This window comes from Panthera uncia, assembly GCF_023721935.1.
Source record: "Panthera uncia isolate 11264 chromosome A3 unlocalized genomic scaffold, Puncia_PCG_1.0 HiC_scaffold_11, whole genome shotgun sequence".
Taxonomy (NCBI): domain Eukaryota; kingdom Metazoa; phylum Chordata; class Mammalia; order Carnivora; family Felidae; genus Panthera; species Panthera uncia.
Window position 1 is genome coordinate 16,100,208 of NW_026057578.1, and position 13,054 is coordinate 16,113,261.

The 13,054-nt window shown below is 49.5% G+C and overlaps 2 protein-coding genes across 2 annotated transcripts in view; one reads left to right on the plus strand and one right to left on the minus strand.

The window, feature by feature from the left end:
• The window catches only part of PKIG (cAMP-dependent protein kinase inhibitor gamma), a 409,002-nt gene that overhangs the window by 366,782 nt on the left and 29,166 nt on the right, over positions 1–13,054 (minus strand). The gene's annotated exons all lie outside the window — the stretch shown is intronic.
• JPH2 (junctophilin 2) overlaps positions 1–13,054 on the plus strand; it is a 69,071-nt gene that overhangs the window by 18,826 nt on the left and 37,191 nt on the right. The window contains exon 2 of the mRNA XM_049650724.1: positions 3,262–4,057. Coding sequence (XP_049506681.1) covers positions 3,262–4,057 — 796 coding nt within the window. The remainder of the gene's footprint in view (positions 1–3,261; positions 4,058–13,054) is intronic.

Genomic DNA, 13,054 nt, shown 5'->3' on the forward strand with positions numbered 1-13,054 from the left:
CACAGATCTGCTTTCTGTCACTATACTTTAGGGTTTTTTTTCCAGGGTTTTATGTAGTTGGAATCGCACAGTTTGTATTCTTTCATCTCCGGCTTTATTCACTTAGCATGTTTTTGAGATCCATCCATGTTGGATATGCCAGCAGTCTATTCCTTTTTAACGCTGACCAGTATTCCACTGTGTGGCTGACCACCGTCCATCCATTTACCAGTTGATGGACATTTGGGTTGTTTCCATTTTTTAAAAAAATTTTAATTTATTTATTTTTGAGAGAGAGAGATACAGAACACAAGCAGGGGTAGGGCAGAGAGAGACAGGGAGACACAGAATCCGAAGCAGGCTCCAGGCTCTGAGCTGTTAGCAGAGAGCCCAATGCAGGGTTCAAACCCACGAACCATGAAATCATGACCTGAGCTGAAGCCGGACGCTTAACCAACTGAGCCACCCAGGAACCCGGGGTTGTTTCCTTTTTTGTTGTTGTTTCCTTTTTAATCTTCCCCAAACCCTAGAAGGTGGGTATTATTTTTCCATTTTCCAGATAAGCAAATTGAAAATCTGAAGAAGTAACTTGTCCAAGGTTCTCCAGATTAGATATTTGAGATCAGTTTGTCTCTGACTGCAAGTTTCTGTCTGTCCCCTTGCCTCCCATACAATGTGACCACATGTGAATGAGCTTAGAAAGGGGAACACATTAGTTTTAACTCTCCACTTTCTCATCCCCTGGACCACGTTCTCTTTGCTCTGCTCTCTGCACCTGCCACACAAACCCATTTTCCCACTTCCTCAGCTTGAGTCAGACGTTGGGTTCATACCCCAGTTCTGCTCCTTCCTTACTAGGTGACTTTGGGCAAGTCACACAGTCTCTCTGAATCATCCACCTGTGAAATGGAGATCATATTTGCATCTTCTTCTATGAGATCATGTCCAGTGATATCTCCTTTCTCTCTCTCCACTTCCCTTTAGCCCTTTTATAGCTCATATTCCATGGTCATTGGCTTTCCATGGCTGGTCACTGACAGGAGGAGAGCTCTGATGTCCCTCTCACTGCTGGCTGTGTGCCTGCCTGTAGAGAGGCTGCAAACAAATTAAGCCAGACTTTCTGGTGGTGAGGCTCAGAAACTGGTATTTTTTAGAGCTTCTGAAGGGCAGCCAGGATAGAGAACTGGGGGCTCAGAGTGTGAACTTCGGGCATCAGATAGACTTGGGTTTGGATTCTGCCTCCTTGGTCAAGTCACTTAACCTCTCAGACCACCAACTTCCTTTCCTGTAAATGAGCATCATCAAGGGACCCACCTGATAGGAACTTTGAGATGTTTAAATGAGCCCTCGGCACTGTACATGACTCTTAATGCAGTCTCTTCATGCAGAAAGTGATGGGGGCGGGGTGGGAATAGGGGCCCAAGGTGGAGTAGCCTGGGCTGGGAGGGACCAGATAGTATAGAGTCATAGGGACATGCTGTCCTTCCCCTGCAGAGTCACAATATAGGTCCTTCTAGAATTCCAGTGTCTCAGAGTTAGGCCAAACTTTAGGGAGTTTCATATCTAACATGTCATTGACAGGGCAATCGAGGCCTTAAGAAGGGAAGAGAGTTGCCCAAGGTCACACAATGAGATGGAGTTTCTGGGGAGGTTCAGCCAATCAATCAGCAAATATTTACAGAGCACCCCTATGTGCCAGGCCCTATTGTAGATGCTGGGGCTACATCAGAGACCAAAACAGGAAAGATCCCTGCCCTCATGGATTTCCATTCTAGTGAGGAAAGAAAAGCAATAAATGCAACAATTAAGTCATATGATATGTTAGAGAGGATACATACTATAGAAAACAGTAGATAAGGGGTAGATAAGGGTGCTTGTGCTCAAGCAGATGGCAATTTTAAATAGGGTGGTCAGGATAGGCCTCACTGAGCAGAGACATGAAGCGTATCTGGAGGGAAGGAGTTCCAAGCAGAGATACCGGCCAGTGCAAAGGCCCGAACGGGAGCCTGCCTGTTGGGTTGAGCTTAGGAATCCCTTACCTGGCCAGCCGTTTCAGTTCCTTAGCCATCCTGGGCATTTGCTGGGAAGAAGGCCATTTGGGGCCTTTTTTGGTTAACCAGGGTAAAGTATCAGCTCGTGTTAAAACAAAGGCTCTGAATTTCCCCCCTCAACTCCGTGAACACTATGGCAGATACTGTCCTGCATGCTGAAGGCATAAAGATGAAGGCAGGGAGCTGGCTTTTGGCAGGCTACTCACATAGGCTCTTGTTCCCAGGAGCTCACGTGCTCACACCGATGGACACGCAAGGCCTGCACTGATGATACCTCCTTGTACATGCCATTATCCTGTATACACACGGTCTTACATGGTCTCAGTTTCCCTGCTGCCCACAGCCTCATACACTCAGCCTCAAGTGCCACATGTTATTCTGTGCTTTAACACTCAGACAGCCTTGCATACTTAGAACATCTCACATCCCCATGATGTCACCTCCACAGGAACTTGGGCACTTAGCCCACTTTGCACGCTATGGACTATGCGCATGCATTTAACCTCACACATAGATAGATGTACCTGCTCCCACAAGTCTGCATGCTTTGAACCTCTACTGGTTTTGCACCCTCACTCAATTTTGCCTTTCCTTTCATACTCAAGACCTCAAATACTCGCATGACCTTACGTTACATCTCATTACATCACACTCATGTGATCTCGGTCACCCTCTGCGCACACACTGCCTCGCACAATCATGATCTGACAGGCTTCCAGGACCCTGCACACTCCCACAAATGCAAATATTCACACTAGGGCACAAACTCACTGTCTTGCCCACTCATGCTCTTGCACAATCTGTGCACTCGTTCAAATTCACACTCACCGAACCTCATCTGCTCGGGCAACTTCGCACGTTAAAACTGACTCACCCCGCCTGGCACACTCGTGACCTTGCTGTGCTCCTACCAACAGAAATATTCACACCATCCCGCAGACTCCTTTTGACCACTCGTTTAACCGCATGCACTCCGGGGCCTCGCCCGCTCACCTAGCGTCACACGCTGACGCCCACGTGCGCGACCTCACTGTGGCCGCCGGGAATAGTCCCGCCACTGCGCTGCGCAGAGGGCGGTCGCACTTCTGTCCTCGCACCCTCACGGACCACGCGCCCCCTCCCCCCGCGTCGTCCGCCCTCCCACCCGCGCGCTCGTCGCCCCGGCCCGCCTCGCCCCGCGCCCGCAGGGCCCTCCCAGCCGCCCACTGACGCGCCCTCTCCTCGCCCGCAGGGACCTACCAGGGCCAGTTCACCAACGGCATGCGCCACGGCTACGGCGTGCGCCAGAGCGTGCCCTACGGGATGGCCGTGGTGGTGCGCTCGCCGCTGCGCACGTCGCTCTCGTCCCTGCGCAGCGAGCACAGCAACGGCACGGTGGCCCCGGACTCGCCCGCGTCGCCCGCCCCCGACGGCCCGACGCCGCCCCCGGCCGCCATCCCGCGCGGCGGCTTCGCGCTCAGCCTGCTGGCCAACGCCGAGGCGGCGCGGGCGCCCAAGGGCGGCGGCCTCTTCCAGCGGGGCGCGCTGCTGGGCCGGCTGAGGCGCGCGGAGTCGCGCACGTCGCTGGGCAGCCAGCGCAGCCGCGTCAGCTTCCTCAAGAGCGACCTCAGCTCCGGCGCCAGCGACGCCGCGTCCACCGCCAGCCTGGGCGAGGGCGCCGAGGGCGCGGAGGGCGCCGACGAGGCCGCGCCCTTCGAGGCCGACATCGACGCCACCACCACCGAGACCTACATGGGCGAGTGGAAGAACGACAAGCGCTCGGGCTTCGGCGTGAGCGAGCGCTCCAGCGGCCTCCGCTACGAGGGCGAGTGGCTGGACAACCTGCGCCACGGCTACGGCTGCACCACGCTGCCCGACGGCCACCGCGAGGAGGGCAAGTACCGCCACAACGTGCTGGTCAAGGGCACTAAGCGCCGCGTGCTGCCGCTCAAGAGCAGCAAGGTCCGCCAGAAGGTGGAGCACAGCGTGGAGGGCGCCCAGCGCGCCGCCGCCATCGCGCGCCAGAAGGCCGAGATCGCCGCCTCCAGGTAGGCCCCCGGGGGCTGGGCGCAGGCGGGGTGGGCCCCGCCGGGGAAGGGGGTCCCGGGGCAGGGCGACCCTGGAGGCCCGGTCTCCAAGGCTGTTCTGCTTCTTTCACCGTCAGGGCTTCTCCCCGACCTTTAGAGAGTTAACTGGAGGTGCTTCTGGTCCCCTGTCCATCCACCCATTCATCCAACCCTTCTGTTCATCCAGCCTTTCTAAGAGCCACCTGGACGACCATCTCTTCACCCCAACCACCCACTCCACTTTCTGATTACACATTCAACCCCCAGCCACCCGTCCAGCCACCCAGTCATCCATTCATTCTCCCAGCCCCTTCATTCACCTAACTTCTCAACTACCCGCCTGAACAACTCCTCCATTAGGCCAACCACCTCCAGTCACTCAGCCTCTCTAACATCTACCTGGACAACCACCCACCCACCCAACCACTTCCTCCTCCACCCCTACCCACCCATCCAACTTTCTATCCTTTTACCCACCCAACCCTCTAATCATCCACCTGTCCACCCAACCGCCTAGACACCCACCCATTCAACCATCCATCCACCCCTTATTCACCAGCCACCCATGTTCACTCACCTATTACTTCTATCCGCCAAGCCACCCATCTTTTGATTGATTGATTGATTATTATTATTATTATTATTTTAATTTACATCCAAGTTAGCATGCAGTACAATAATGATTTCAGGAATCGAATCCAGTGATTCATCCCCTGTGTATAACACCCAGTGCTCATCCCAACAGATGTCTTCCTTAGTGCCCCTTACCCATTTAGCTCATCCCCCCCGCCCACAACCCCTCCAGCAACCCTCAGTTTGTTCTCTATACTTAAGAGTCTCTTAATGTATTTTTGCTTCCCTTCCCTTATGTTCATCGGTTTTGTATTTTAAGTTCCTCATATGAGTGAAGTCATCTGATATTTGTCCTTCTCTAATTTCACTTAGCATAATACCCTCTAGTTCCATCCATGTAGTTGCAAATGGCAAGATTTCATTTTTTTTTGATCTCCGAGTAATATTCCATTGTGTGTGTGTGTGTGTGTATATATATATATATATATATATATATATACACCACATCTTCTTTATCCATTCATCCATCGATGGACATTTGGGCTTGTTCCATACTTTGGCTATTGTTGATAGTGCTGCTATAAATGTTGGAGTGCATGTGCCCCTTCAAAACCGCACACCTGTATCCCTTGGATAAGTACCTAGTAGTGCAATTGTTGGGTCTTAGGGTAGTTCTATTTTTAATTTTTTGAGGAAGCTCCACACTGTTTTCCAGAGTGGCTGCACCAGTTTGCATTCCCACCAGCAGTGCCAACAGGTTCCTCTTTCTCCGCATCCTTGCCAACATCTGTTGTTGCCTGAGTTGTTAATGTGAGCCATTCTGACAGGTGTGAGATGGTATCTCATTGTGGGTTTGATTTATATTTATTTCCCTGATGATGAGTGATGTTGAGCATTTTTTCTTGTGTCTGTTAGCCATCTGGAGGTCTTCTTTGGAAAAGTGTCTATTCATGTCTTTTTCCCATTTCTTCACTGGATTATTTGTTTTTTGGGTGTTGAGTTTGATAAGTTCTTTATAGATTTTGGATACTAACCCTTTACCTGATATGTCATTTGCAGATATCTTCCGCCATTCTGTTGGTTGCCTTTTGGTTTCGCTGACTGTTTCCTTTGCAGTGCAGAAGCTTTTTATTTTGATGAGGTCCCAATAGTTCATTTTCACTTTTGTTTTCCTTGCCTCCGGAGATGTATTGGGTAAGAAGTTGCTGCGGCTGGCAGAGTCAAAGAGGGTTTGCCAACTTTCTCCTCTAGGATTTCTCTAGCAATCCTCTAGGATTCCTGTCTTACGTTTAGGTCTTTCATCCATTTTGAGTTTCTTTTTGTGTATAGTGTAAGAAAGTGGTCCAGGTTCATTTTTCTGCATGCCACTGTCCAGTTTTCCCAGCACCATTTGCTGAAGAGACTGTCTGTATTCCGCAGGATATTCTCCCGCTTTGTCAAAGATTAGTTTGCCAGACGTTTGTGGGTCCATTTCTGCACCAAGCCACCCATGTTAACATCCATCCATGCATTCATTCACCTAGCCACCTCCGTTCACCAAGTCTCCTCCATTTATCCAACCACCCCCATCACCCAGCCATGCTTCCATCCACTGAAACAACGTCCAGTCCCACCCACCTACCCAGTCACGCAAGCACCCATCTATCATCCATCTATCCGACCCCCTCCAGTGTCCAACTGTAACTTCCACTCACTCAGCTGCTATCACCCATCCATCTACCAGCCCCGTGTCCAGGCACAACCAGGCACAACCTGTATCCATTCAGCAACCACCCTTTCATTCACGTTCAGATCCCTCCATGTCTTCTCATTGTACTTCGGAAAAGGTTCTAATGTTGTCTTCAAACATTTATAGCTCTTGCTGTGCACATGGCACTATTTTAGTAGTTTATAAATATTGACTCATTTCATTTCCTTAAGGACTTTATAAGATGGGTACTATTTTTATTTACATTTTACAGATTGGCTAAATGAGGCTTAGAGAGATAAAGTGACTTGTTCCAAATCACCCAGGTAGTGAGTGGCTCTTCATAAATCTGGTTCCTACACTTCTATTTAGCCCCCTTCCCTTCCCTTTGCTTTCCTTCCCTTCCCTTTCCTTCTTTCTTTTGAGAGAGAGAGAAAGAGGGTGAGCGGGGGAGGGGCAGAGAGAGGGAGACAGAGGATCAGAAGCAGGCTCCTCTCGCTGTCAGCGCAGAACCAGACCGTGGTGCTCGGACCCATGAACCACAAGATCATGACCTGAACTGAAATCAGGAGTCGGACGCTTAACTGACTGAGCCACTGAGGCGCCCCATCTTGTTGCCCATCTTATTCCTACTCTTCCTTCAGGTCAAGCCTGACTCCCTTAGAGGGCTGATGAAACCCAGTCCCTGTCACTTAACTGCATGGACGTTTTCTTAGAACATCTTGCAATTGCAGCTATATGCTGCTCATGGGATTTGTTTTTAGCCTGCCATTTATAAAGGGCTCCTTATGGGCCGGTCACTGTTCTGAGACCTTTACTTAACTGAGACCTTATATTAACTCACTTAATCTTTGTAACATCTCAAAAAGGTAGGTACTGTTATTATTGCCGTCTCACAAATGTGGAGTGAGCTGCAGGGACATCAGCGGGTGTGACAGGACAGTGGTGAAAAGCATTTGTCTGTCCTGGTGCCCATGACAATCCTGCTGGTGGCTCTAAATGGCCTGGGCTGGAGGCTGTGGCTCTTTGGCCTTCAGGGTTAAGCCAACCTAAGACCAAATCCCGGATCTGTCCTCTGTCAGCTGAGACCTGGGTGGATCAGTTTGCCTGTCCCAGCTTGAGTTTCCCCACCTGTGGTACCGCCCTTTCTTTGTTGTATGCTCTTGGCCAAGTCCGTTTTCTTCTTCAGCCTCCATTGTGTCATCTTGAAAAATAAGGTTAGTCTGAGGGTTCACAAAGACAGTGCAGCTCCTGTGGTTTACAGCCCTGTCACGGGGCGAGTTCTCCTGGGAGCCGAGTTTGAGGTGGAGATCAGGGTACAGCAAGTTTATGGGGAGGACTCAGGATCAACATTTGTGGGGAAGGGAAGGAAGCTGGATTGGGCAGGAGACGCTGGGCTGCAGTGCAGTCCCTACAAAGGCCTCAGCCAACCACGAGGGGTACGCTGCTGTGGAGATGACCTTCAGAGCTGTCCCTAATTGAGGTGAGGTCGCTGGATCTTTACACCCTCTGCATTGGGTGCAGCTACCTTCCAGAAAGGGGTGTGAGGGGCACCTGGGTGGCTCAGGCGGTTAAGCATCCAACTTTGGCTCAGGTCATGACCTCACAGTTTGTGGGTTCAAGCCCCGCATCGGGCTCTTTGCTGACAGCTCAGAGCCTGGAGCCCGCTTCGGATTCTGTGTGTGTGTGTCTCTCTCTCTGCCTCTCGCCCACTCACACTCTGTCTCTCTCTCTCTCAAAAATAAACAAACATTAAAAAAAGAAAGAAAGAAAGGGGTGTGAGCTGGGGCTGGACGGTTCTGTTCAGCCAAGGGCAATCCCTGGACAGGGCTGACAGCCAGTATCACTCTGAGTGGCCGAGAGGAGGAGAGGAGAAATAAGTCCTTCAGTCCCGAAGGGGAAACTGGGTGGCGCATCACAGTATCTGCCACAGTGTGGGACACCCAGCAAGGGCTCAGTAAGCATTACTAGTCACAGTTGTCATTTAGTGAATTCATTATACAGATGTGGAAACTGAGGCCCAGGAAGGCACATAATATGCCAGAGACTGCCTGGCAAGCAAATGAGAGAACGAAGGCTTCAGCCCCGACGTTTCTGATTCTAAAAAGCTTTAAACAACACGTCTTGCTATCTCTGAACTTTGTGAACTTTAAATTGCTGTGAATGTGTGAGCAGTTAGTAGCATTAAGACAGAAAGATGGTATTTTTAAATCTTCAGAAAAGTACCCATACTCTCTGCCCAGTTTCCCCTAGTGTTAAGTTCTTACATTATCATGATACATTGGTCAAAGCCAACACTGGTACCTTACTATTTATTAAACTCTAGACTTCGTTTGAATTGTACTGGTTTTTCCACTGCTGTCCGTTTCCTGTTCCTGGGTTCCATCTGGTGTCCAGCATTGCCGTTGTTGTGTCTCTTTAATCTTCTCTGGTCTGGGACAGTTTTTCAGCCTTCCTTTGTTTTTTATGACCTTGACAGTTTTGAGAACTACCAGCCGGGTGTTTTGTAGAATGTCCCTCGGTTTGATGTTTGTCTCATCGTTAGACGGAGGTTATGGGTTTTGGGGAAGAAGAATGTAGAGGTGAGGTGTCCTTATCACATCATATCAGGACACAGGTCTCAACATGACTTGTCACAGATGATGTTAACCTTGATCACCTGGTGTCTTACCATTTCCCCCTTCCCACACTCTGTTCTTTGGAATGCAGACACTAGGTTCAGTCCACACCTCAGAGGGAGAAAGTTCTGGAATGAAGCTCCAGAGGGAGGAGTATCAACATACATTAGCTGGAACTCTTCTGGAAGGAAGATCTGTCCCTTCCTCCAAAGGGAACATTTTAAATTATTACTCCAAGCATGTATTGTTATGGCAGGCATAAACCAGCACTGTCCTGGGCCACCCTGGGACGTGGCAGAGCTCACAATAGGTAAGAGCTTGGGCTCTTGATTTGGGAGATCATGAGTTAGAGTTCTTGCTCCTCTACTGCAGAGCTGTGTGACTTTGCCCAGATTGCTTCGCCACTCTGAACCCCGGATCTTCTTCCCTCCTAGAGTTGTTTTGAGCAGTAGATGAGCTAATGCCTATAAAACGTCTGGTGCAGAGAAGCCAGGAGCCAAAGCAGTCATGGTCATCATCTAACATGTTTGGTTTGGAAGGTGAGGAAAGGGAAGCTGGGGAAGAAGGAGGGGTTTCCCCTGAGCTCTTCCCTGCTGGGAGCAAAATCTCGCCGTCTCTGCCCCCCTTGCTTTCCCTGACCTCCTTGTCCTTTCTGCCAAATCCTGTGCCCTTGAATGTGACGAGCTCTGTTGGAGCTGCCAGGCCCAGACTGGGAACTGAGTCTTGGGAGTGAGAAGGTAGTATCTGGCTTCTTCTACAAGGTCTGCCAGGAGGGGAGCGCAGGGAAGATTTGGATTCCTCGTGGGTCTAGGGAACACATCCTGTATGCCTACAGGGCTGTTGCCATGTGGGGGGCAGCTCCCTGGCTCCGTTTGAAGCTCAGACTGAATTTCCAATTAAGGGAATCTTTGGGTTAGGAGGGAAAGCAGGGTTGTCTCCCTTACAGGGGTTTTGGTGAGTAATCGAGCTGCAGAGCAACAGGGGGCATCCCCAGCAGCCACCAGACTCCTCGGCCCAGGCAGACCTGGGGTTTCTCTCTGTTGTGGCCTCAAGTTCCTGGTCCTGGGCTTCCATGGATCTTGTCAGCTCAGATTCTAGGATTGGGGTAGCTTTTCCAGGGGGAAGAGAGAAAGTGGAGAAAGCATGTCCCCCTAAAGTGGGCTATGGACTGAAAAAGATTCTAGACCTGCAGTCACCGATAGGGTAGTCTCTCGGTGGCTGCTGAGCTCTTGAAATGGGGCCGATCTGAACTGAGATGTGCTGTTAAGGGAGAAATGCACTTACTGGGTTTTGGAGACATAGCAAGAAAAAAAGTATAAAATAATTTTATATTGATTTTTCATATTGATTGCATGTTGAAATGATTCTTTAGATATATTGGGCTGGGTAGAATGTATCATTATATTATTATTAAGTTAATAATGTTAGTAACATAATTATTAAATTAATTTCATCTGTGTCATTTTACTTTTTTGAATGTGGCTGTTAGAAAATTTAAAAATTACGTATGTGATTCACATTGTATTTTTATTGGACAGTTTTGCTCTAGACCCATCCAGGGCTTCAGGAGATAGTCCAACCCCTTCCCTGCCCAGATGGGAGAGTCGCAGTAAGAAAGGGACAGAGAAATACCTGTGGCCACTAAGTGGTCGAGGGGGAACTAGCCTCAGGTCTTCTGATTTTGTGGCTAAAAACTTAAAAAAAAATTTTTTTTTAATGTTTACTTATTTTTGAGAGAGAAAGAGACAGAGCGTGAGTGGGGGAGGGGCAGAGACAGAGACAGAGACAGAGACAGAATTCAATGCAGTCTCTAGGCTCTGAGCTGTCAGCACAGAGCCTGACATGGGGCTTGAACCCATGAACAGTGAGATCATGGCTTGAGCCGAAGTTGGGTACTTAACCGACTGAGCCTCCCAGGAGCCACTAAAAATTCTTTTTGTAATGCCTTTTAAGGTTATAGATCCTGGTGGAGGGAAGCTGGATGTTTGGGGAGTGCCTGAATGTTTCTGGTTGTTATGCCAGCTCTGTGATGATAAATGGCTCCCTTCCATAAGGAGCACAGGGAGTGAGGGGTTAAGAGTGCTGCTTTGGTCTTGTGTTTTGCTTGCTTTATCTTATCTTATCTCCAGACTTCAGTTCTCTCATCTCTAAAAGGAAAATAATGATACTACCTTAAGTCAGAGACTGCACGTGAAGCAGTAGCATAGGACTGGAAGAGGAAGAGCCCAGTAAATGTTAGCTGCTTGGTCATCGTAGTATTCTTGTTCTCGTTCCTGCTCTTGTGTCCCTAGGGCAGAGCCAGGGGATGGCCCTGCAGGAGTTCTCAGCTGCCGCAGGGTGTGAGGTTTGGAACACCTCAGGTTTTGTGCAGGGTGGCATCAGTGTGGCCCTGAGGACAGGACCTGCTGAGTGGGCCTGTCTTCTGCTCCTCTGCTCCCCGCCCCCACATCTCCTCCCTGGACTGGCCCTGGAAGTTCCCCAGTTGAGTGTAAGGTTAGACCTGGTTTGCAGGTTCCTGGGAGGTGATTTGTCGGGTGAGCAGGAGCATGTGTGTTATGGTGGCTAAGAGTTCGGACTGTGATGTTGAATGGACCCAGATTTGAATCTGGGTTCAGCTTCCCTATAAGCAGTGTGACCCTAGGCAAATTACCTCACCTCTCTGAAACTCACATTCCTCTTCAGTCAAGTGAGAATTAATTGAATCCTTCTTCAAAGTGTTGTTGAAGAGAATAAAAAAAAAAGTAGCCCATGTAAAGGGCCTATGTGTTGAAGGCGTGCAAGGTAGTATAAGCTTTACTGTGAATCAAGCATCATTCTGTACTAATCTAAGCGTCTTCCCTGAGAATGAAATTGCCCTGAGGGAAAGCCCCATCTTCTGTCACAGTCCTTAGAACTGTGTTTCCGAAACTTGCCCCTTGTGCATGCCACCATCCCAATTCTTGGTACATCCCATCCCCTTTCTACTTACTTTCTTAATATCTTTCTTTAGATCAACTTACTTAAAAGTACTTATATATGTTTATTGAAAAGGAAGACTTTCTAATCACTGTTGAAAATGGAAAACCAATATCATGTTCTGAAACAGAGGTCAAACTGTTACTACCAAAGGTGCTTAAACCGGAAGTCTGCTCTCTTTTTGTTAAAGAGAGACATTGGCAAGAGATTGACAGGTATGAAAGACCTATATGCGCCTGGCTGAGGTTTGTCCTAGACCAACAAGACACATGGGTCTGGCCCTGTTTCCGGCTGGGGCTTTGCACCTGCCAACTCTCATTTCCAGAACCACCAGGGTATGCAGACCCAGGGGGAAGAGGGCCTGTCCTTGGACCAGGTCTAAGGGAGGATGTTGGCAATTTGTTTATTTCATTTTTATTTGACAAACACCCATGTAGTCCTTATTTCTGAGAGCCAGGCAGGATCCTAAGTACCTTATGTGTGTTAACTTAGTTAATCCGCAAAACAACCCTATGAAGAAGATACTGTTTTACCACTTTACAGATGAGGAAACTGAGGCACAGACAGGTTAAGTATCTTAAATATAGTCATTCAGCTGAGTAATGGCAGAACTGGGAACTGACACCCCAGAACCAGAAGACCTGGTTCTAGAATGCTCTTAACTATTATCTGACCTTTGGCAGGTTTTCTTTCACATACTGATTAGCACTTACTCTTTGCCAGGTTTGTGCTGGGGCACAGAGCACCCAGTGGACCAGTGTGGTCAGCATCCTCTGGGGACTCATAGCTTAGTGGCAAAGACAGACAGGGCTTCAGCACAGCCCATCGTGGGTTGGAGGGAGGTCCAAGGAAAGAACTGCCCCGGGGGTGGTCTGGGAAAGCTCCCTGCAGGTGTTGGGTGACTCTGGCTGGGAGTTTGCCGGATGGAGAAGAGGGAGAGAAAGGTCGCTTCAGGTAGAGGCACGGAGGTGGGAACGTGTGTGGTGTATTTTGGGAGCAGTGAGTCATGGGGAGCTGGAGCGGGCGGGGAATAGACTGGAGATAAGGCTGGGAAGGCAGCCGAGGGCCAGGGTAGGACGGGCTGTGAATGCCAGCTTGAGGAGTGTCAGACGTGCGGTGTGCGGGCACTGCTCTAGGTGCCCAGCT